The following is a 25,727-nucleotide window of genomic DNA, read 5'->3' on the forward strand; positions in this document are numbered from 1 at the left end:
GTGGCAGGGGTCATACAAAGCAACCTAAGGTTTGACCATGAAAATGGGCATTCTCTCATATTTCACCTTGAGGTAACATAAGAAAAGATGAGAATGAGAGGAGAATCCAGGATTGCAGGTGTGAATCTGTATATACTTCAGAACTTTTGGAATAACCTCATTCCTCACCAGATGTCATCCTTGCCAAACTTCCCACTTGCCCACTTTCAGTTTATCGCAAAACTGGGTCATCAATTCACCTCCTAAAAGTGAGTTCTTTCCATTTATGAGCTTGGTTTGTTTTTGAATTTCACCTTTTTAAGGCTCTCACGTCACATTTACTTTACATTTGTACGTGTTGAATTATCAATAGATAGTGATGCTGTGCAGCTAAATCAAAGTGGTGCCTTTCTGGCGGTTCAAATCCATTAGTGATTCCCCAGGAGAAAGGTGGGCTATCTGTCCCATGAGATTTATAGCTTCTGAAAACCCTTTAGGGCCTCAGGTATGAGTTTATTTCCATTGCACTGCAATCACATCAATTAATCATTATCAGGGATTGTGAGGATGGTCCAATAGCAGTCGAGTTTCACTCTGTTGTACACAGGGTCACTGCACTCACACAGTGCCATCAGGTTGATTTCGACTCATAGGGACCCTCCATCAACAGAAGAAAACCATCTGTCTTTTTCTGGGAGTTGCTGGTGGGCTTGAACTACCAGAGATGTGCAGCCTTTGAGTTAGCAGCACAATTTGTTAGAGACTCTGCCAGCAGAGCTCCCTGCACCTAACACAGCGATAGAATTAGGCTCCCTATGATGCACTCAGGGAACTCTAGTTGCCTAGTGGTAAGAAATTGTGCTGTCACCCCAAAGGCATGCAGTTCAAAACCATCATGTGCTTTGTGGGAGAAAGAAAGACAATCAACTCCCATGATAGTTTACTGCCTCTGCAACTTGATGCATTCTTCTATCTTGGAGGAAGTTCAGTCAGGGTACTACTTAGAGGCAAGGATGATGAAACTTCATCTCACAGACTGTGGGCATGTTGTCAGGAGGGACCGGGCCTTGGAAAAGGACATCATGCTGGGGAAGATAGAGGAAGAGGCCCTAAACAAAGGGGGTCAATACATTGACTGCATGTGCTCAAACATGTCAGAGTTGGCAGAGATGGCACAGGGTAGGGCAGGATTCAGATCTGTTGTTCATAGGGTTGCTATGAGCTAGAGATGACTTGATGGCACACACAAACTAAAAAAACAAGATGCACTCTCTGGGTGATGATCTGCTCTACCAACTCAAAAGAATGCAGTTCGAATCCACCAGCCTCCCTGCGGAAGAAAAATGGGCAGTCTCCTCTCATGCAGTTTACAGTCTTCAAAAATGAGTTGGATGGTCAGCTATGAGTCTGTCCTGATTCGAGAGCACATAACAACAGGATACACTCTGAAAGCAACATGAAAGAAAATGGGGCCATTCACCATTGCAAGACCATGGAAACAGTCCAGATGTCCAACCACAAACGAGTGGATTAAGAAGTTGTGGTACGTTCATACAATGGAATACTACGCAACATACAGGAGCAATTACTTTGAAAATGACTACCCAACTTGGGAGGGACTAGAAAGCATTATGCTGAGTGAATTAACTCAGTCCCACAAGGAAAATGCTGTATGAAACCATTATTGTTTGTGGTTTTTTTTTAAATTTAGTTTATTTTTCATTTCAATGAACATCTACAGAGATTTTGGAATTCCATTCATTCATTGTTGTACCCTTCTCCCCGCACAAACCCCTCCCCCCCTTTGTTCCTCTCCTTGAAAAGCAAAAGAAAAACTCCCTCATTGGTACATAATCCCCCCCCCGCACCTCCCCAAACCCCACCCCCGACCCCCAAATCCAACAGGGGGAGGAAGGGTGGAAAAAGAGGGGTGTGGATAGGAGGGGTAGGGTGTTAATCCTAGGGTTGCACAATTCAATGGGTGGGGGGGGTGAAGGAAATGGGAAGAATCTTTTGTGGAAAAACAGTGTATTCATACTTTGTAAATAAATCAAAGTAATATAAAAAAATTAAATATTAAAAAAAACCAAAAAAGTTCCAGAAAACATACAAAGAATTGAAACAGGGGCGGGGCGATGCGAGAGAGGCGGGGCCAAGCCCCAGCCCTCGGTTTTCTAGTTTACACGCCAGCGCTGTGGGCATGTGGAGAACAGGGTGGCAGTCGAGGGGGCAGCCAGGAGGCTCGTTCCCGCAGCAGGCCTCCCTTTCAGGACAAGAGCCCCCGTGGCCGGCGTCCTAGGCGCGCCGGCTCTTTGAACGGTCCCAGTAGGAGGTCCCTAGATTGGATTAAGAACCGCGCGCGCAAGGGCCGGCGGGCGGGGCGTCATCTGTGACGCACTTTTCGAGTCTCCGCCCCCTGGCCCCTCGTATATAAGATTTCGCCTGGCATTCACACTCGCACAAGTGGAAGAGGGCGTCTGGTGGAGCTTTGAGGTTGTCAGACGCGGGAAATCAAGGACTCGGGCAGACTCCGACGTGTGTCCGCGCCTCGGAGGTGGCAGCAGGCGGTGCCTCGCGGCGAGGCGGCGATGGAGCTCTTGAGGACTAACACCTACCAGCCGGCCGCCGGCACCAAGATGTGCGAGCAAGCGCTGGGCAAAGCTTGCGGCGGGGACTGGAAGAAGGAGCCACAGCAGCAGCACCCAGAGGAGCCGCAGACCCTGCAGCCCGCACCTCAGGTGCAGCCAGTGGCTCCGCACCACCATCACCACTACTCCCATTCTGGGACAGAGATCTCACGGATTATCGTCGATCCCACGACGGGAAAGCGCTACTTCCAGGGCCAAATGCTGGGTAAAGGTGGCTCTGCAAAATGTTATGAGATGACAGATTTGACAGATAACAAAGTCTATGCTGCAAAAATTATTCCCCACAGCAGAGTAGCGAAACCTCATCAAAGGGAAATGATTGACAAAGAAATAGAGCTTCACCGAATTCTCCACCATAAGCATGTGGTGCAGTTTTGTCACTACTTTGAGGATAAAGAAAACATTTACATCCTCCTGGAGTACTGCAGCAGAAGGTCCATGGCACATATCTTGAAAGCTAGAAAGGTGTTGACGGAGCCAGAAGTTCGATACTACCTCAGGCAGATTGTGTCTGGACTCAAGTACCTACATGAACAAGAAATCTTGCACCGAGATCTCAAACTAGGAAACTTTTTTATCAATGAAGCCATGGAGCTAAAACTTGGAGACTTTGGCTTGGCTGCCAGGCTGGAACCCTTGGAACATAGAAGGAGAACAATATGTGGTACTCCAAATTATCTCTCTCCTGAAGTCCTCAACAAACAGGGACATGGCTGTGAATCAGACATTTGGGCCTTAGGCTGCGTAATGTATACAATGTTACTAGGAAGACCTCCATTTGAAATCACAAATCTGAAAGAAACCTATAGATGTATAAGAGAAGCAAGGTATACAATGCCGTCTTCCCTGTCAGCTCCTGCCAAGCACTTGATAGCCAGCATGCTGTCCAAAAATCCAGAAGATCGTCCCACTTTGGATGACATCATTCGGCATGACTTCTTTCTGCAGGGCTTCACGCCAGACCGACTTTCTTCTAGCTGTTGTCATACAGTCCCCGACTTCCATTTATCAAGCTCAGCAAAGAACTTCAAGGAAGTTAATGCTGCTCTCTTTGGTGGCACAGAAGACAAAGCCAGATATATTGGCACACATAATAGAGTGTCTACAGAAGATGAAGATGAAGATGAAGATGAAGATATTTACAAACTTAGACATGACTTGAAAAAGACTTCAATAACCCAACAGCCCAGCAAACATAGCACAGATGAGGAGCTGCAGCCACCCGCCACCACAGTGGCCAGATCTGGAACACCCGCAGTGGAAAACAAGCAGCAGATCAGGGACGCTATCTGCAGGGTAGTCAGAGGGACTGTTGGCAGCTGCAGCAGCAGCAGTAGCAGTAGCAGTGAATGCCTGGAGTACAGCACCTTGGGCAATGCTGTGGACATAGCGGTCAGGGACCCTTGAGGATGTCTGGAGAACATGCCAGAAGCCGACAGCATCCCCAAAGAGCAGCTGAGCACATCATTCCAGTGGGTCACCAAATGGGTCGATTAACGAGTACGGCTTTGGGTACCAGCTCTCGGACCACACTGTCGGCGTCCTTTTCAACAACGGTGCTCACATGAGTCTCCTGCCTGACAAAAAAACCGTTCACTATTATGCGGAGCTCGGCCAGTACTCGGTTTTCCCAGCAACAGATGCCCCTGAACAATTCATTAGCCAAGTGACGGTGCTGAAATACTTCTCTCATTACATGGAGGAGAACCTCATGGATGGTGGAGATCTGCCCAGTGTCACTGACATCCGAAGACCTCGGCTCTACCTCCTTCAGTGGCTCAAGTCTGACAAAGCCTTAATGATGCTCTTCAATGATGGCACCTTTCAGGTAAATTTCTATCACGATCACACAAAAATCATCTGTAGCCAAAATGAAGAATACCTGCTCACCTACATCAATGAAGACAGGATATCTACGACATTCAGGCTGACGACTCTGCTGATGTCTGGCTGTTCAGCAGAATTGAAAAACCGTATGGAATATGCCCTAACATGCTCTTACAGAGATGTAATTAAAGGACACTTTGAATGGACCCTATGGGAAGCCTCTTCTCCACTGTGAGGCCTACAGGGAAGCCAGTCGAACGACCCACAGCACTGTGAAGAAGAAGGACAGGTGGTGGTACAAAAACTCGGCCTCAGCGGCCCGCTTCACTGAGAAGACCAGAGCAGGGTGAAGCGTACAGTTCTTGACTTTGGACGAATCCAAGGATGAACAAGGATGCTGTTTTCCTCAATATACCTGCTTCAAAGGTTGTTCAGAAAATTGTGCATTGACTCTTAGAGGACTTAGAACTGTGAATAAACTTCCCAAAGGGGAGGGAGAAGGGAGGAAGCGCCCACGTCGTTGAAAGGCTGTAATCGGAGCAGCTTTTGACTGCTCAACTGTGAACTATGGCCATATCTAATTTTTTTCCCTCTTGTTAATTTTTCAAGACACTTGTGGCTGGAAAAGTGCATTCCTTGTTAATAAACTTTTTATTATAGCCCAAAGAGCAGTATTTATTACTTTTTTTTATGTTAACCATGTTGGCAATAAAGAGTCTGGAAAAGCAAAAAAAAAAAAAAATAAAGAAGAATTGAATCAATGTTTATAACACACCACTTTGAGTATGAAAAAAAGAAAATGAGGCCAGAGAGGTGTGTGTTTCTCCCATTGGTCACAGGAGGGAGCCCGAGTTCCTCTCTTTAGAGTACTAACTTCACTTCCATTGGTGGATTCTGACTCTCAGCGACCTAAGAGATTTGTGGGGAGAAGGAAAACAGTGTTCTGACATGACTGACTGACTAATCCATTTGGTCACTTTGATCTTCATAGTGAATGTGTCAAACCACATTTTATGTCCACCTGAGTGTCTGAGAACAAAAAGCACATTCTGTGTACTCCAATAATAACATTACAAGCAAACCAGAAGTTCAAGAATTTAACTATGCTGGAGCCCTGGTAGTGCAGTGGTTAAAGAATCCAGCTGCTGATCCAAAGGTCAGTTCATGGGCCAAAGAGGAGGCCATTTGCTCCCATAAACCTTGCAGCTTTGGAAACCTCTGCAGATGTTACACCCAGTCATCTGGGAGATATCTGATGATAGTGACTTTGGTTTGTACTGGCTTCACTTCTAGGGTAGTTTTTGCCACAGGAAACAGCTGCAGCCTAAAGGCTGATCCACAAGGAGGTGTGTTGTTAACCCAAAGGCCACATGTCTCTGTTGTTAGATTCTACAAACTGAGAGGAAAAGGAGCAACCTCCTCCATCATATTTACACCCCTGGAGAGAGACCCAATGGCGGGTCTCTATTAATTGGAACTAACTCCACAGCAGTGAAGTTTTAAGTTTATACTTGGAAAATTTGTGAGAGAAAAAAAGACAGAGGGAGACAGTCTGTTTGCTTGATATCAGACAGAAACTACATTTTAGCAGAAACTAAAACTGCAGATAGATCAGAATTTTAAGTCAGTTACTAAAACTACTGAAATGAAAACATCCAGATCATCAGAATATATACAACTAAAAAGCAATAGATTTAAAAAAAACCCAAAACAACAAAGCAATAGATCACAAATCAAACCAGTTTTGGTTTTACTAAAAAAACATTCTAAAGTCTAATTAGCTGTAAACTAAAAGTTTGATTTGTGATCTATTGCTTTTAAGTTGTGGCCCAGAGAGAAGAAGCTGTGTTGCAATCCTGAAGGCTGGTGGTTCGAATCCACCAGCTGCTCTGAGGGTAAAAGATGGACAGTCCCCTCCCATGTGATTAACTTTCTCTGAAAACCTGCCTAAGGGTCAGCTATGGGCCGGTTCCAACTCTATGGTACACAACAAAAACAGCAAAGGTAAATGCAATTAAAACTTTTAAATAAAAGCAATCTATTTACCACTCAACAATAATATCATATAGAGCCCTCAGTGAGCAAGTGTAACAGGTCCCAGGTAACTCATTTACGGGTTTGGATTAAGAAGTGCTTTAAAGAAAAGAATGAGACCAGCAAGCTCTGTTGGCCTAGTGGCAAGAAGCTCCACTGCAATCACAGAGGTGCGCAGTGTGAACCCACCAGCTGTTCTGCTGGAGATGGAGGGGCAATCTCCTCCTGTACCAATCAGATCCGATTTGACGGTACACTCACACACAAATAATAAAATAAAAAATAAACATACAAAAAAAAAAAGAAGAATGAGTCCTCGTGGCATATTGTGGAATGGGTTGGTTAGTCAGCTAGCTGGAAGGTTGGTAGTTTGAATCCAACAACTGCTTCTTGAGAGAAAGGAGCCCATTCTCCTCCCATAAAGACTAAACTACCAAAGAAATCCAGCGGAGGGTCACTATGAGTTGGGATCAACCTGATGGCAGTGGGCTGGTTTGGGCTTCATGAATGAAGCCTGGGTAGAAGATGTCAAGTTTGGACACAGGCTGCTCTGAAGACCCTCATCTCTTCACTGTTCAGGGTCTAAATCAAAGCCTCCAGAAATCTCTCTTAGAACTTATTTCTCACTCTAGTCAATACTAATTTGTTGTTGTTGTTATGTGCCGTCGAGTCGTTTCAGACTCATAGCGACCTTATGCACAACAGCTCTAAACCCTGCTCTATCCTGCGCCAACCGCACCGCCTCTGACACACCCATCCTGATTACCCTACTCACCGAATCAATCCATCTCATAGAGGGTCTTCCCCTCCTGCGCTGTCCCTCCACCCTCCCAAGCATGATGTCCCTCTCCAAGGACCCGTCCCTACTGGCAACATGTCCAAAGTATGTCAGATGAAGCCCCAGAATCTTTGCCTCCAAGGAGTAGCTTGGGTTAATCCTCTCCAAGAACTCTCTCCAGGGTTTGTTTTCCTGGCAGTCCATGGTACATTCAGTACTCTTCTCCAGCACCACAGCTCAAAAGCATCCACTCTCCTTCTGTCCTCCCTAGTCATTGTCCAACTCTCTGATGCATAACAAGCGCTTTCTATATTATCATGCCTTTTTATATTTCCACTACTTATCCTATTCACCAGCCTCTAGAGATTTTCTAACATGTTGATCTCCCTCTCTACGGAACTTCTCTTTCTGTTCCCATAGGGATCCTCTGGGGGCCTAACAGTTCCTAGAAAGTATGTCCAGGAGCCCTTGTTCTCAGCACTTTGCATATTAACTTATTTAACATTCACCAGCCTGGAAGCAGTGGCTCCAGTGGTGCAATGGTTAAGTGCTGGACTGCTAATTAAAGGGCTGGAAGTTCAAATCTACCAGCCACTCCTTGGGAGAAAAGATCTGATAATCTACTAGGTAGAGATTACATCCTTGGAACTTCTGTTGGGTGGTTATACTATGCTCCAAAAGGGTCGCTGTGAGTCAAAGGTGATTCTAGTCACCTAACAACAAGAACAACCCTGGAAGGGAAACATTATTTTTAGTCTCATTTTTATTGAGAAAAATCGTGAGACAGAAGTTAAGTAGGTTGTCCAAGATCATGGGCATGGTAAACAGCCAGGACTTAATTGAAGCACCAGACTCCAGGGCCTCAGCTCCTAATCACTGCTGTCTTGCATCAAACTCAAAACTCACTCACTTTCATTAAGTTGGAACAGACTCATAGTTGACACCCCATTGGATTTCCAAGGCTGTAAAGCACATGGGAGGAAATCACCGATCTTACTCCCAGAGAGTCTATGGATTCAACTCATCAGAGTGTGGCCTTTGAATTAGCAGCCCCATTCATTACAACTGTGTGTTGTTATTTACAGTTCCGTTTGGACTAACTCATAACTGACCCTCCAGTGGGTTTTCAAAGGCCATAAATCACACAGAAAAGATTATCTGCCCTCCTCCCGCTGAGTCACTGATGGATTTCAACTGTGGGCCTTTGGTTTGGCAGAACAGCTCCTTAAGAGGAAAATCCTAAACATTTGCTGAGCTGAACAAAAAAAAAAAAAAAAGCAAACTTCAGGATAGGCTTTATAGACTCTAATGCTCAAAGCATGTTTTTTTACTGTCCTTTCTTCAAGTCATTTTAAACACATAAAATTACAAGATAAAATGTCAAAAGCATCCATAATCCACAATGGGCAAGCATGTGGCATACTTACTAGATCCAGATATATTCAAGACTTTACATTCTTCAATGTTGGCATCACTCTCAAAATAGATTCTGATTTTGCCACTGTGTGCTTTATTGTCATAGATAATCTGGAGATACAAATGTATGGAGAGATTACAATAAATTTATTTATAATTGTTACATTAATTTTGCTTTAAAAAACCCCCCAGATATTCCCCAAATAGTTTGTTGTTATTATTGTGTGCCATTGAGTTGCCTGCAACTCACAGTGACCCTATGTACAGCAGCTCTGAAGTCTGCCATGTCCTGAGCTAGTTTCACTGACTCCAACACACGTACCCCCATTCCTCTAGTCACTGTGTCAATCCATCTCATCTGAGATCTTCATCTTCTGCACTGTCCCTCCACCCTTCTCAATATCATGTCCTTCTCCAAGGATTGGCCACATGCCCAAACTCTGTCTAACAACAGGAGACTGGAATGCAAAAGTTGGGAACCAGGAAGAAGGAAAACATGGACTTGGAGACAGAAATGAGGCTGCAGATAAAATGACAGAATTCTGTACAATGCATGATTTATTCATAGCTAATACGTTTTATAAGAAACACAAGTGCATGGATTTCACCTGATGATATGCACAGAAATCAAATTGATTATATCTGTGGAAGAAATCAATGGAGAAGTTCAGTATCAGCAGTGAAAACTAAGCCAGGTGCTGACTGCGGAACAGACCATCAACTACACATATGCCAGTTCAAATTAAAGCTTAAGGAGGTCAAATTAAAGCCAAAGGAATCAAAATTTGACTTTGAGTCTATCCCACCTGAATTTAAAAACCATCTCATGAGCAGGTGTGAGGTCCTGAACGTTCATGAACGAGGACCAGATGAGCTGTGGGAGGTTATCAAGAGTATTGTCCAGAGAGAATGCAGGAGGTCATTTCAAAGACAGGAAAAAAAGACCAAAATGGATGTCAGAAGAGACTCTGAATGTTACACTAGAGCACCGAAAGCCAAACAGCTTGTTGATTCCAAAAGAATTATGCTGATAAAATGACCTCATCACAGGCTCTCTCCATAGCTTTCTATCACGAATAAAAAAAAATATAGCCCAAAGGATGGGCCCAAGAAGTTCTGCTAAATCTTTCGTCTCTGGCTCATGGAATTCCTAGAGGAAGACAACCAAACCAGTCCCAGGATCAAAATCCCGAATTCACCAATTTTGAAAATAGAGCACAATGATCAGATCAGAAGTTCAAGAATTAAACCACTGGCCTCATTCCCATATCCTTAAACTAGGAATGTTGTTGTTGTTGTTTGGTACCGTCAACGACTCATAGTGACCCTATGAATGAACAGCCTGAGCACTGTTCATGCATAGAGTTTCCGGGGGCAAGCCATTTCCCTAAATCTGGATGCTTATGATTTTTAACCCTCCAAGGTAAAGTCCTAAAAGTCTCTTCTCAAGGCTTTATAAACTTAAGGCAGCAACTGAAACCCCAAACCCTCAAGCCTTTGGGAGCCTGACGTGTTACGGAACAAAACTGCCCCTTAGCGTTTTCTCAGCTGCAATCCCTGTGAGAGCAGATTGCTAGGTATTTTTTTATTCTGTGGTGCCACTGGGCAGGTCTGAATCAACGACTCCGAGGGTTAGAACACAGAGTGTTCTAGGAACCACCTTAAAGGACGCAGAAGTGAAAATAACACCTACAAACACACCCAAGAACAAAAATAAAAGTCACTTTTTTTTTTAAATCCCCACTGTTTACCATGATTCACCAAATCACAAGTGATCTTGACCTTGTGGGCATCTCACTCTTCTATGGGCCTGTCTTGCTCTTCGTCATGCAGACTCCCTTGGTGTTCCTCTTGTCTACTGCAGGGCATTCTCCACCCTGGTCCTGCTGAAACCATCCTCCCTTATCACTCTATCACAATTTGTAATTATTTTAACTTCTTTATTTACATTTTTTTTTCTCCTGCATGCCTCCTCCACCAGGCTTCCTGTGGGCCACAGTTTCACTCTTGTGGCTTCTGTGTTTCTTCAGTCAAAGTCAAGTTGGAACTTGACTTTGACTAATAGCTGACCCTGCAGCAGGTTTCTAAAGCTCTAAACCACACAAGAGAAGATTGCCCATGTTTCTCTTGCAGAGCCGACAGTGGATTCCAACTGCCAAAACCCTACCACCTTTGGACTAGCAGTGTATTACACCACCACAGTTCCCTCTGTTGTTGTTATGTGCCCTCCAGTCAGAAGTGACTCACAGCTGACCATCCAGCAGTTTTTCAGAGATTGTAAACCTCACAAAAAGAGACTGTCCCCTCTTTCTCCCTCAGAGAAACTAGCAGGTGCATTGGCAGTACAACTCCTTATCCACAGGGCCACCAGAGCTCCCTTTAGGATATAGCAAAATACCTGGTGCAAAGTCATTAAATATTTATTGAATGTTGTTGAATAAAACACTGTTCTAGATTGGTAAAAGATGTTGTTGTTATGTGCCATCGAGTTGCTTGTGACTCACTCACAACAACCCAATGTACAATAGCCCTAAAACCTGTTCTATCCTGTGCCATCTTATTGTCTCTGACACACTGACCTTCATAACCCCAGTCACTGAATCAATCCATCTCATCGAGAGTCTTCATCTCTTTCTCTGTTCCTCTACCTTTCCAAGAATGATGTCCCTCTACAAAGACTGGTCCCTCCTTGTAACATGCCCAAAGTATGTCAGATGAAGCTTCAGAATCCTTACCTCTGAGGAACAGCCTGGTTTAACCCTCTCTAGGACAAACCTGTTTGTTCTCCTGGCAGTCCATGGTATATTCAATACTCTTCTCCAGCACTACTGTTCAAAAGCATCGATTCTCTATCTATCATCCTTAGTCATTGGCCAGCTTTCTGACACATTGTGAAGACTATGGCCTGGATCAGGCGCACCTTAGTCTACAGACCAATGCGATTGATTTTCAGTATTTTGGGGAGTTCCCTGATAGCAGACTTTGCAAAAGCAATTCACTTTTTTATTTCCTGGCTGCTAGTACCAAGACCGTTGATTGTGGGGCCAAGCAAATTGAAGCTGTTGACAATCTCAATCTCTTCACTATCTACCATAATGCTACCAATCAGCCCAGTGGTGAGAATCTTTGTTTTCTTGATGTTGAGCTTCAATCCATATTGAAGGCTGCAGTCCTTGACCTTCTGCAGCAAGTGCTTCAGGTCCTCCTCAGTTTCAGCAAGCAGGGTTGTGTCATCTGCATAACGCAGATTGTTGATGATTCTTCCTCCAATCCTGATGCCACATTTCTTCTCGTAGAGCTCAGCCCCCTGGATGATCTGTTCTGTGTGTAGATTGAAAATATATGGAACTAGGACACATCCCTGGCAAATACCCAATTTTGAACCATGCAATGTTTCCTTGCTCTGTTCTGATGACTGCCTCCTGGTCCATGTGAAGGTCTTGCACGTTGCTGTTATTGATTGCTATCAAGTCAAGCACAACTTAAAGCCACCCTATGTTCAAAAACCTGAAGTCTTTCAAGAACTATTATCATTTTCTCAAACTTCATAGATTTTACATAAACACAATCAAGAGTTCTGGGATTCCCATTCTCAGAGTCAGCCACAGTTCGTTGGGATCCATACAGCCAAACGCCTTTCCCTAGTCAGTGAAACACAGATAGACATTCTTCTGGTACTCCTTGCTTTCAGCCAAGATCCATCTAACATTAGCTATAATATCCCTAGTAACATGGCCTGTTCTAAACCCAGCCTGATAGTTTTATACAATTCAGTTTAGCATTCAGGTGTTAAGTGCAGTCAAGTGGACTACAACTCATAGCAACTCTGTGAACAACAGATTGAAGTCTTGCCTTACCCTGCACCATCCTCATGAGTGCCATCATTCTTGAGCCCGCTGCTGCAGTCATGGTGTCAATCCACCTTGTTGAGGCTCTTCCCTCTTTCTCTTGACCCTCTACCTTTCCCACCATGGACTAGCCATTCCTGACAATGTGCCCAAAGTATGTGAGGAAAAGTTTCACTAAGCTAGCCTCTCAATAAACATTAATACATAAAGATGATGCTTTACACGTATGTAAGAAGACAGACTGTTCACCACACAAATGTGAATAGTCTCTTGCACTGCACACACGCTCTCTCAAAAGAAAAAGAGTAACAGCTGATCCTTTGCAAATTAGTCATCAGATCTAGGTAGCTGCTTCGGCCACTGGCTTGAAAGCATTTGCTTCTTATTTGTAAGACCTTTCTATGAAGGTGTAAAAGATATTATTGGCATTTAAACACTTCACAGCAAATGAGATTTTTGTACATATGTGAGGAAAGGTAAGTGGTCAAAGTCAATTTCAGAATTTCCTTTTTTTCCAACACAGAAATTAATTTTTTTAAAAATTAGAAAGGGCTCTCCTTTCATTTTTCAGATGCTAATGATCATCAGGGCTATGCAATATAAAATTATTTTGAAAATGACCACATTTAATACATCCACAGGCTGGTATGCTTTATGGTCTGGATCTACAAAGGCAAAGTGAAAGAATAAAAATCCACTTAATAAAAAAAAGACGCTTACCCTATTCTGAAAGATGTAACAATCCGGTAATTCTCTGGTACGAATTGTCTGTAGGTCAATGCCTTTGAGGTGAAAGGAAATTTCAACTTGTAAAAGCCTGAGGGGGGGGGGGAAATCAGGTGGTTTTAAATGTCCATAGGCCACTACATAATTTTCTTCTTTCTTGGAATACGAGACTTAAAGGCCATCCCTGAAGCTTGAAATAAAACAAAACCAAACCAAAGCCCATTGCTTTGGAGCTTGGCAGAATGATAGGGTATCTATACAGAGGGCATACGTGAGATTTCCAAAGTTGTAAATCTTTACCAAAGGAATTGTATGGTAGATTTGAACTGTTGGCCTTTCAGTTAGCAGCCAATACTTTATTTACCACTTCACCATCCACTAATAGACATGCTTACCACTTACCGATAAAATTCAAGTCTGAAGAATGATGCATTCTTCCAGTCCTCAGGGTTCCTGCTGAGGCTCTGAAGGTCTAAGTGAATACAATCTGGGAAAATGAAAGAGTAAAGTTTCAGGAAAGAACCAGATGCTGAAATTAGTTGACAAAAGCTCAGGAAAGAGGCAGGGTACATACAACATTTCATAGTTTCTCCTCGACAAGATGTGTGTTCATTACAGTGGGAAGAACAGTAACCTAAAAGTGAGAAGGGGAGTTGATTTCATTGGTAATGAGATGGACATCATGTGTCCCTCAATGTATAATGTACTGAGAAAGAGATGTCCTTTATACATTATCACCACCAGCAATTCATGACCCAATGAACAAATGAAATAAATCCAAAGTGAGGGCCAGTATGCTCTTCAGAAATGTTGAGAAAATGCAAGTTTAAAAAAAGTTCCAGATTGGAAAAACAAATTACAAAGCTTTGTTGATAGTACAATGGGTAAGGCTTGACTACTAACTGGAAGGTGAACAGTATGAAGCCAATCATCAGCAACCAGGAAGAAAGAGCTAGTGAACTGTTTCCATAAAGATTACAGCACTAAAAAAAAGAAAAAAAAGAATACAGCACTGAAAATCCTACATGGTAGTTCTATTCTGTCACGAGGTCGTTATGAATCAAAAAGTGACTCGACAGCAACTAACAACAGCAACAGCAAAGAGACATGCTAACTAACTGCAGAGTGCTTATAGATTGTGAACCACAACTGTAACAAAAACAATCGCTTCATCAAGAAGGACCATGAGGCCAATCAACTAATGACGACCAAGGTTTGTAGATTATAGTGTTCTATCAGTGTTAATCCCAGATTTTTTTAATTATAAAATTTTATTAATTTTAATGAACATTTACAGAGATTTTGGGTTTTCATTCACTAGATGCTGGTTATGTACCATTCTAGCCATTTGTGGAGGAGCTTCAGCAATCTGTTGTTTGCATGTGAGATTAATGATATTGTTCAATAATTTCCACTTTCTGTTAGATCACCTTTCTTGGGGATGTGAACCAACATTGATCTCTTACAGTCAACTGGCCAGGTAGCTGCTTCCCAAATGTCCTGGCACATTCAGGCCTGCATCTGTTAGCTGCAGCATGTTAATTGGTATTCCATCAAATCCTGGGGCTCAGTTTATTGTCCACGCCTTTAATGCAGCTCTGACTTCTTCCTTCATTACAATTGGCTCTTGTTCATATGTTATATCCTGAAATATTTTAGTGCCAATCAATTTTTTGGTACAATGACTCTGTACATTCCCTCCATCTTCTTTGATGCTTCCTGCATTGTTCAGTATTTTGCTCATAGAATCCTTCAGTATTGCAACTCAAGGCTTAAATTTTTTTTTTCAGCTCTTTCATCTTGAGAAATACTGAATGAGTTCTTCCCATGTGATTCCCTAACTCCAGCTCTTTGCAACTTCCATTACAGTACTTGGCTTTGCCTTCTCGAGTTGTCCTTTGGAATCTTCAGGTAATCTCTTACACTAGTGTACCTCTTTCCAGGGTCTCTTCTAACATCCATTTTGGTCTTTTTAGTCTACTCTGCTTGCATACTGACCTTCTTTTCTTTTCATGGAGAATATCACTGATGTCATCCCACAAAGCATCTGGTCATCTTCTTTAGTGTTCAATGTTTCAAACCTCTTCTTGAGATGATTTTTAAATTCAGAGTGGGCCAGTAAGAAACGTCACAATAGATGGAGAAAGGACTGAAATTGCCAATGATTTCATCTTTCTGAGATTAATCAACACCGTCGGCACAAACAGTTAAGAAATCAAAAGACATGTGTTTCAATGAGATGATATGCTGTCAGGGACCTCTCCAAAATTCTGAGGGGCAATGATGTCAGATTAAAGACTAAGGCTTGCCTGATTCATGCCAAGGTCTTTTCAATCACTAGCTAAGCATCTAAAAGCTTGACAATAAATAAGAATGACAGAAGAATCAACGTGGTTGAACTGTAGTGTTGGAAAAGTATACTGGATACTCCATTGATTGCCAAAAAAAAAGACACAGGTAAGTTTTAGAGAAAGTATGGCCAGAATGTTCCTTAGAGGCAAGAACGAATGGTAAAGCTCCATCTCACATACTTTGGGTTTTTTGTCAGGAGGGGCTATTCCTTGGAAAATTATATCATACCTCGAAAGGTGGAACGTCATCAAAAGAGTGGAAGACCCTCAGCAAGAGGGAATGACACAATGACAGCAGCAATGATGAATTTCACTATTTCAAAGATGATGAAGAAGGCACAGGATAGGACAGGGTTCAGATCTGTTATTCACAGGGTTGCTATGAATAGTGCTCAACTCAAGGCCCCTACCACCACCACCAACATGCTGGTTATACTTTAGTTCCTTTGCTTTGCTTGAAATACATAGGGAAATTGATAAAAAAAACAAACAAACAAAAAAAAAGCAAAACACTGTGGTAAAATGGTAGCATTTGACAAATCAGGACAAAGCATGTATAGTAAAGCTTCAAGGTACTTTTCATCATTCTTCTGACACTGTTTTTAAAATAAAAAGAGACAGGACAGAGACTTTAGTTGCATTCTCATAAACACAAATTATGAGTTGAAAATGGCAAAAATGAAGTCAATTATCAGAGTTTCAGAAAATAAAAACAAGCCTCATTCTTTTGTAGCCCTATAGTGCAGAAAAGACAATAAAGGTCGTCTAGAGAAAGTGAATACTGCTCAAGGTCAGAGACCCAGGATAGGGCTGGGGTTAGACCAGTCCGGTTGCTTCTCAGTCAGGTGGTTACTGTCTCGCTGTGTTGCCTGTATGACACTCTATAGGAGCTCAAGAAATCTTGGAAAGTTAATAATTAATTCCCCTCCCCTTCTCATCTCTATTCACCCTCTAAGATTGATTCTGCGTGTAAACCATTTCTTAGCTTTTTCTATTAGTGGCCTTAACCATAATTATCCTTTGTGACTAACTAACATAACTCATCATAGTTTGTTCTTATTTCATCCATGTTGTACAGTATTTTAGAAATTGTGTTTTGTAATATATACTTTTTCTTTTATACTGATCATAGTCTTCATAATTGCTGGAAAATGACTAGGGATGATAGAAAGAGAGCTGATGCCTTTGAGCTGTGGTGCTGGAGAAGAGTGTTGAATATACTGCAAGGAGAATAAACAGTTTTGTCCTAGAGGGGGTGAAACCAGGCTGCTCCTTGGTGACAAAGATTCTGAAATTTTGTCTGACATATTTAGGGAATGCTGCAAGGAGGGACCAGTCACTGGAGAGGGATATCATTCTTGGAAGGGTGGAGGAACAGAGAAAGAGAGGAAGACCCTCGATGTGATGGATTGATTCAGTGACTGGGGTAATGAGGGTAAATGTGTCAGAGACAGTAAAGTTGGCCCAGGATAGAGCAGGGTTCAGAGCTATTGTACATAGGGTCCCTATGAGTTGCAAGCAACTCGACAGTACTTAACAACAACAATAACAACAACTAGTCTACTTACAAAGTCAGTATACATTGTTTTTCACACAGGATATTTATCATTTCCTTAAGCCACCCCTCCCTCCACCCATTAAATTGTGGGACCCTATAATTACCCTGCCCCCACTCATCCAGTGTTTCAGAAATTCTTGATCAATTTTTAGTAATGCATAATAACAACTGATATATTTCAACACACAGATGCTGCCCTGGACATGTTCACCAGGTTGTTCCAAGAAATCTGGATGGCAACTACCTGGCCAATTGGCTGGAAGAGTTCCATATTTATTCCCATTCCAAAAAAAGGTGACCTGACAGAGTGTGGAAATTATTGTACAATATCACTCATATCGCATACAAGCAAAATCCTGCTGAAGATAATCCAGAACTGACTGTAATAGAACATTGACAAAGAACTACCAGAAAGACAAGCTGGATTTACAAGAGGTTGTGGCACTAGAGACATTATTGCCAATGTCAGTTGGATCTTGGCTGAAAGCAAAGAGTACCAGAGGGATATATATCTGTGCTTCATTGACTAAGCAAAAGTCATTTGACTGTATTGATAACAACAAATCATGGTTAACCTTGAAGAGAATGGATATCTCAGAACACGTGATTGTGCTTATGTGAAACTATACTTGGACCAGGAAGCAGTCCTCAGAACAGACCAGGGAAATACTGCATGGTTCAAAATCAGGAAGAAAGAGTGTCAGGAATGTGTCCTGTTTCAATACCTTTTCAATCTATATGCAGAACAGATCATCTAGGAGACTGGGCTTTATAAGGAGGAATGTGGCATCAGGATTAGAGAAAGATTCATCAACAGCCTACGTTTTGGAGATGACACAACCTTGCTTGTTGAAACTGAAGAGGACCTGAAGTGCTTGTTTTAGAAGGTCAAGGACTTGGATATGGTAGTCTTCAATATGGATTGAAACTCAACATCAAGAACATAAAGATTCACACCACTGGGGAAACTGGCCGCACCATGATGGATGGAAAAGGGATTGAGGTTGTTAATAGTCACAGCTTGGTAAGCTCCACAATCAGCACTCTTGTCACTAGCAGTTAGGAAATCAAAAGATGAATTACATTAGGTAAATCTGCTGTCAACGCACTCTCCAGAGTACTGAGGAGCAATGATGTCAGTCTAGAGACTAAGGTGAGCCTGATCCAGTCAATGATCTTTACAATTCCTTGCTATGCACCAGAGAGCTGGAAAATGACAAAGGATGATAGAAGAAAAATTGAAGCCTTTTAGTTGTGGTGCTGGAGAAGAGTCCTGAACATACTATGGACAGCCAATAAAACAAACAAGTCTGTCTTGGAGAGGGTGAAAGAAAGTTTCTCCTCAGAGGCTAGGATTTTGAAGCTCTGTCTCACATACTTTGCGCATGTGGCCACGAGGGACTGATCCTTGGAGGACATCATGCTCACAAGGGTGGAGGGACAGCTCTGGAGAGGAAGACCCTGGATGAGATGGATTGAGACAGTAATTGGGGCAATGGGGGAAGGTGTGTTGGAATCAGTGAGACTGGCTCAGGACAGGGCAGGCTTCAGAACTATTGTACATAGGGTCACTATGAGTTGCAGGTGTCTGGATGGCACATAACAACAACAAACAATACTCTGTTATGTCAATAAGCTAGTTTCTTCAAAGCCATACATCACTGAAGGGAACTTGGGTTTTATCTAACTCTTTGCTTATACTTATTGTTGTTATGTATCTTCGAGTCTGAACTGACTCATAGCTGACCCTCCAGTAGATTTTCAGATACTGTAAATCACATGACAGGAGATTTTCCATTGTTCTCCTGTGGAGCAGCTGGTACAGCTGGTAGATTCAAACCACTGCCCTTGAACCGGTGGCACAGCTTCTTACCACTAGGCCACCAGACCTGCTACTATTATAAATAAGCTGCAATAAACATGGGTGTAACTGTATCAGGTTTTGTTGCAGCTCTTATTTCTTTGGGATATATATCTAGTAGTAGTATTGTTAGAGTACCTCTTAGAATTTCTTCTATTCCCCACTTTCTAAGGAAGTATCAAACTGCTTCTCACAGTGATTGGACTAGTTTTACATTCTTATAAAGGTTAAATGTCTAGTCCCAGAACTGGAATTCTCTACTTAATTATCTATCCAATCAAAAGGAGTCTGGTGACCTAGAAGCAAGAAGCTGTGCTGCAATCCCAAAGGCATGTGGTTTGAACCCACCAGCTGCTCTGTGAGAGAAGGATGGGCAATCTCCTCCCATGTGATTAACAGCCTCTGAAAACTCGCCGGAAGATCCACCATGGGCCAATTTAGACTTGATGGTACGCAAGAACTACATCCAATCAACTAGGGTTGAAGGTCTTTAAGAGCAACCACACATTTATATTGTACACAGTTAAACACTCTTCCCTGCACAGAACTAGCACTCAAAATATGTCCCGATATGAAAATTAGGTTTCCACAGCCCCAAAAGAGGTCACAGAGCTCAAAAGGCAATTCAAAGCACAATATTTAAGAAAGTCAGAATTCCGGGGTGTAAGCGGCATTCCTTTTGTTTAGCGAATAAAATATTGGCATCAATAAATAATTAAAGGTTGGTTTTCCTGACAGAACTGTATTGGTACACTGTGGGAGGTTAATAAAAGGAAACCTGTTGCCTAACAGGAAAAACAACACGGGCGTGGGGGGGAGGAACCCATAAAAATACCAAAAGTGTATTCGGCACTTTCTCTTGGACTATAATGGAAATGCAAAAAACTAAAATTTGAAGCTTTGACGATGGAGAATATTATGGCTTACTATGTAATGTCTTTACCATTTCCAATACTAAGCATTGTGCTACAGACCTTATATGTTTGCTTAACTCATTTATGGCTTCATCATCCTATTTAATTCTCCAGATAAGTTGGTTATAAAGATATTACTTCTGGCCTTTTACAGATGAAGAAAGAAATGAACAGAGAGGTCAGGAAGCTTCTGCAAGATCACACAGCTAGCTAGTGCAAATCAGAATTTAAATACAACACGTGCCTGCCTCAAGGAGCTAAACTCTTCACTGCTACCATTATAAGACTCTTGTCTGAGCTCAGCATATTTCAGAAGAACATCAAAAGGCTGAGGCCTTCTAATGACTCATTCATTTACTCAGTAAGTATTTGCTAATAGGCTCTATGGGCTAGGCTCTATGCTAGTACTCATAGTAAAGCAACGGACCAAGTCAGCACCTTTGTACAGTTTTTACATTCTCATGGGAAAGAGAAAAAAGAAAACAAAAAATATACAGGAATGCCTCAGAGATAGTGTAGGCTCAGTTCCAGACCACTATAATAAAGGTAATATGGAAATAAAGCAAGTTACACCAAGTGTTTGGTTTTCTAGGGCATGTAAAAATTATGTTTAGAAGGTACTCGAATACATTAATTATCAAAGTTGTTGATGCATCAAGTCAACTACAACTCACAGTGAATTTATAAACAACAGATCTGAACCTTCTCCTGCTTGTTCTTCATTATCTCTGTCCCGGTCAAGCCCATGGTAGTAGTCCCTGTGTTAGTCTATGTCACTGAAGTTCTCCCTCTGCATCCACCTTCTACCTTTCCCACTATAATGTCTTTCTCCAAAGACTGAAAATATGGTCAAAGTAGGTGAGACATAGTTTCTATAGTATTGTGAAAAGTTTGAAAAATGCTGTGAGAATTACTAAAAGGTGACAGAGATACAAAATGACCACCTAGGATTGGAAAAATGGCACCAATAAACTTGTTCAACTCAGGGTTGCTGCAAAGTTTCATAATGTTAAAAAAATAAAGAAGAAACCAAAACCTATCAGGTGCAACAAAGTAAAGCACAACATGTGGTGTGATTGTACACATGACAATTATACATTCATTATGAGAGGTACTGTGAAGTTAAGATCAAGTGCATAATGAAGTATATATGTAGATTAGCCCGACCTTAGACAAGGTGGTCAGAAAAGGGCTTTGAAGTTATGACAGATAGCTTCTGAACTGAAGCTAAAATGGAAAACCTTCAGAGGGAGGAAAAAAGGACTTTCTTTGTGTGGATTTATGAGAATGTTCTCGGGAAGAAAATAGAACCAAGCATAGAATCTTCTAGAAAGAAAAAGCATGACTTGTCCAAGAAACAGGCTAGCATAAAGGGGAGCTCCGGTAGACTAGTGGGAAAGGAACACAGTGTTGTCAACCCAAAGACCAGTGGTTCAAATCCACCAGGAGCTCCGCAGAAGAAAGATGGGCAATAGTCTCTCATGCAATTTGTTGTTATTGTTGTTGCTATGTGTCGTCAAGTCACCTGCGACTCATAGTGACCCTATGTACAAGAGCCCAAAACTCTGCTCTGTCCTGTGCCAATCTTATTGTCTCTGACCCAACTACCCCCACTACCCCGTGACTGAATCAATCCATCTCATCAAGGGTCTTCCTCTCCTCCACTGTCCCTCCACCATCTCAGTCATGACATCCCTCTCCAAACACTGATCCCGCCTTGCAACATGTCCAAACTATGTCAGACGAAGCGTCAGAATCTTTGCCTCCAAGGAGCAGCCTGGCTTCACGCTCTCCAGGATGAATTTAACCTGGTGAAGAGTCAGTTATGAGTCAGTTCTTTATGTGTACTTGATTGTACACAATAACTGCAGAAGGAGAGAGAGAGAAGGAAGGAAGATTTTATTTACATTTATGTTGTTGTGTTGTTACGTGCCATCGAGTCGCTTGCGACTCATAGCGACCCTATGTACAAGAGCTCTAAATGCTGCTCTATCCTGTGCCAACCTAGCCATCTCAAACGCACTATTCCCACCGCTCCAGTCACAGAATCGATCCATCTCACCAAAGGTCTTCCTCTCCTTCGCTTTCCCTCCACTCTGCCAAACATAATGTCCCTTTCCAAGGACCAGTCCCTCCTTGTAACATGCCCAAATTATGTCAGACGAAGCTTCAGAATCCTTGACTCCAGGGAACACTCTGGCTTCACCCTCTCCAGGACAAACCTGTTTGTTCTCCTAGCAGTCCATGGTATATTCAACACTCTTCTCCAGCACCACAGCTCAAAGGCATCAATCCACTTTCTATCAGCCCTATTCACTGTCCAACTCTCTGATGCATAGCACATAACTGCGAAGACTATAGCCCAGATCAGGCGCACCTTAGTCTCCAGCCTGACATCGTTGCTCTTCAGTACTCTTGAGAGGTCCCTCACAGCTGACTTTCCCAGTGCAATTCATCTCCTGATTTCCTGGCTGCTGTTAGCAAGAGTGTTGACTGTGGAGCCAAGTAAATTAAAACTGTTAACTATTTCAATCTCCTCACCATCCATGCTGATGCTGCCAATTGGCCCAGTGGTTAGAATCTTTGTTTTCTTGACATTTAGCTTCAGTCCATATAGGAGGCTGTAGTCCTTGATCTTCTGCAGCAAGCGCCTCAGGTCCTCCTCAGTTTCAGCAAGCAGGGTTGTGTCATCTGCATAACGCAGGTTGTTATACTTTATTTAAATGCATATTCAGAGCTCTCAGAGAAGACATGAAATCTTTACTCTACATTCATTGCTACTGAGCTGGCCAAGCACCTGGTGGCAGCAAAACTTAAGAAGTAAGATTTAAACAAAAAAAAAAAAAAAGAGGAGAAGATGAAAATGAAGACCAAGAAGAAAAGATCAGATCAGGATAGCAAAAGCCCCAGGTAAAACATCAAACCTCAAACAGAACTGATGGTAAACATTTCATGACTCAAGGAAGCTCACTAACAGGGTTTACTTTAGAAAATGAAAGAATTCTTTTTAGAGACAGAACTAGAGTGTTCAATTAATGTTTTTAAAACAGCTGGCAAATGGTTACCAGAGACCGGAAGTGAAGGAGAGGGCAGCAAAAATCAATAAATGATAAACTAAGTGAAAGGAAAGTCAATAAATAATATGGCTTTGATCAGATCTTGTAATTAACTAATCACATTAATTTATTTTCATCAATATAATAAACAAAAGTGTGGAGGATGGAATGAAAAAAATAACATGATTTCTAAATGTTCACTCAAAAAACCCAAATTAATAAAATAGCCAAGAGATTATGAAACAGAGACAATGTCTTATGCTCAAAATATGTAGGACAAAGTAAATGATTTTCTTAAATGCGTCACTGATAGTAAAGACTGTATTAGAATTGCAACCACCCGACTATTTTAAGAAAAATATGTTTAACAGGATTCACAAGCTCCCTCCCAGTGAGGCTGAGCTGCAAAGCTACAACCTCAGAGGCAGGAACAGGAGTCACAAAGCTGCAGCGTGAACTAAGAAAAACACTCTGCTTGAATTTGCAAAGAAATTGGGCAGCTAACTACAAAACCCTGAGGAAGAAGGGCAGGCAGACAGAGCTCTGCATTCAGCACACTGATGGAAGATTCTATACCTAATATGGAGAATGAAAAATTCATGAGTAGCTAACTTATAAAGACACCAAAACTCCACTGCCATGGCGTTGATTCCAACTCATAAAGGCTCTGTGGGAAAAAGCAGGACTGACCTGCAGTATTCATAAGGCTGGAATCTACTGGGTGCTTGATTGTCACAGTTCTCTCCGTCAATCAGCTGGTGGGTTCACAGTGCTGAAGTTTCAGTCAGCAGCTGAATCCTTTAAGCACTGTGCCACTTTAGAATTCACTGAGTCTACTAGGACGATGCATAATGACCCTGGGAATAACAGACGGAAACCTTGCTTTATCTTCACAAGCCGTGCCAGCCTTAGGCCCATTGTTGCTGTCACTGTGTCAATCTTGTCTCCTTGACAGTCTTCTTCCTTTTTGGTTTTTTCCAGCATAACGTCTTTTTCTAAGGACTGGCATTTCCTGACAACATGACCAAAGGATGTGCATGAAATGTGCCACCTTTTTTACCTCTATGGAGCATCCTGGTTTCACTTCCTCCATCACGGATTTATTTATTCTTTCACATGTCCATGACATAGTCAATATTCTTTGCCAACATCACAATTCAAAATTATGACTTTTTCTTTGATCTTCCTCATTCACAATACGACTTTCATATCCTTATGAAGCAACTGAAAACACTATAGCTCAATTCAGACATACCTTAGTCTTTAAACTGACACCCTTGCTTTCAGCACTTTGAAGAGGTTCATGACAGCAGATTTCCCCCATGCAACATGCCTTTTGATTTCTTGAACTGCTGCTACCATAGGTGTTGACTGTGTATGAAATTAAATTATTGACAAATATAAAATTATTGCATATAAAATAAAATTATCAACAAATTCAATTTTCTTCTCATCTTATATGGTGTTACATACTGGCCCAGAGGTTAGGATTTTTATTTTCTTGATGTTGAGATGTGACCCAGATTGAAAGTTATATTCTTTGATCTAACACAGTAAGTGTGTTAAGTCTTCTTCACTTTCTGTAAGCAAGATTGTGCCGTACACATAAAGTAGATTATTGATGATTCCTCCTCTAACCCTCATGTACATTCTTCTTCATATAGTACAGCTTCTCAAATTATTTGCTCAACATATAATCTGAATAGGTATGGAGAAAGGATACTAGCCTGCTGCATACTATTTTAAAATCATACAGTGTTCCTTTGTTCTATTCAGAAAGCCTCTTGGTATCTGTACAGGTTAACATGAGCACAGTTAAGTGGTCTGGGATTCCCATTCTTCTTGATGTTATCCAAACTTTTTAAAAATCCACACAGTCTAAAGTTTTCTTGTGGTCACAAGTAAATGAAACACAAGTAAATATCTTTCTGGCATTCTCTGCTTTCAGCCAGGATCCTTTTGCTATAAGCAATGATATCTCAGTAGGATTCCATTCATTTAAACTGCTTTCTGCTAATTCACAAACTTAAAACTGTGTCAGTGAGGTCAAACTCAATATTTATTTACATTATCTGTAAGCTTCTTTGGATGGGTTAAGAGAAGAAAACTTGCATTAATATTAAGTATTTAGAACCTTTATAATTTTTGAATGGCTTTGTCCTGAGATTCTCTTTGACACATTTTATGTAAAATGTCAAGGAAGGAAACAAGACAATCTCTTTTAAAGGGAAATTAATAATCAAGTTCTCTCCAATGATTATAAATAATTCCACATTCTGATTGAAAGGAGAGGAACAGTGAGCCACTGTCCCATGATCAGGAAATCAAACCTCTCCAGCAATGCCTATCTTACATCTATTGACTTTGGCCACATTTTCTATAATTATTTTCCAAGAAAAATCAATTGAGAAAAACAACTTTATGAATCAATGGAAAATGGTCATATGGTGCCTCCAATGTTAATGTCCCATTTTTAAAAGCTCAAATTGCTTATGGCTTACCTGAAGCCAAGAGTCACGAGGCAAGCCTTCAGCCACACCAATCATGGGCTCCTGTGTCAGTTATTGTAAAGGAACTATTCATATACAGAAATATAGCTGAATACACCAAGTAGAAGATGAGCTGAAATAGAGTTTGGTATTGTAGGTTGTATACCTATTATAGTATTGGTGAAGAATATTGAAAATACCATGGGCTTCTAGAAGAATGAACAAATCTGTCTTAGGAGAAG

At 41.7% G+C, this 25,727-nt stretch overlaps 1 protein-coding gene and 1 pseudogene across 1 annotated transcript in view; one reads left to right on the forward strand and one right to left on the reverse strand.

The window, feature by feature from the left end:
• Nucleotides 1-25,727, reverse strand: part of MCOLN2 (mucolipin 2) — a 125,167-nt gene that overhangs the window by 28,522 nt on the left and 70,918 nt on the right. Inside the window, exons 6-8 of the mRNA XM_006898378.1 lie at nt 13,659-13,743; nt 13,251-13,347; nt 8,694-8,793 (exon numbers count right to left, since the gene is read on the reverse strand). Coding sequence (XP_006898440.1) covers nt 8,694-8,793; nt 13,251-13,347; nt 13,659-13,743 — 282 coding nt within the window. The remainder of the gene's footprint in view (nt 1-8,693; nt 8,794-13,250; nt 13,348-13,658; nt 13,744-25,727) is intronic.
• Nucleotides 2,568-4,643, forward strand: LOC102850110 (annotated as a pseudogene).

Source organism: Elephantulus edwardii, unplaced genomic scaffold (assembly GCF_000299155.1).
Source record: "Elephantulus edwardii isolate Elephantulus edwardi_28Jun2011 unplaced genomic scaffold, EleEdw1.0 scaffold00227, whole genome shotgun sequence".
Lineage (NCBI taxonomy): Eukaryota > Metazoa > Chordata > Mammalia > Macroscelidea > Macroscelididae > Elephantulus > Elephantulus edwardii.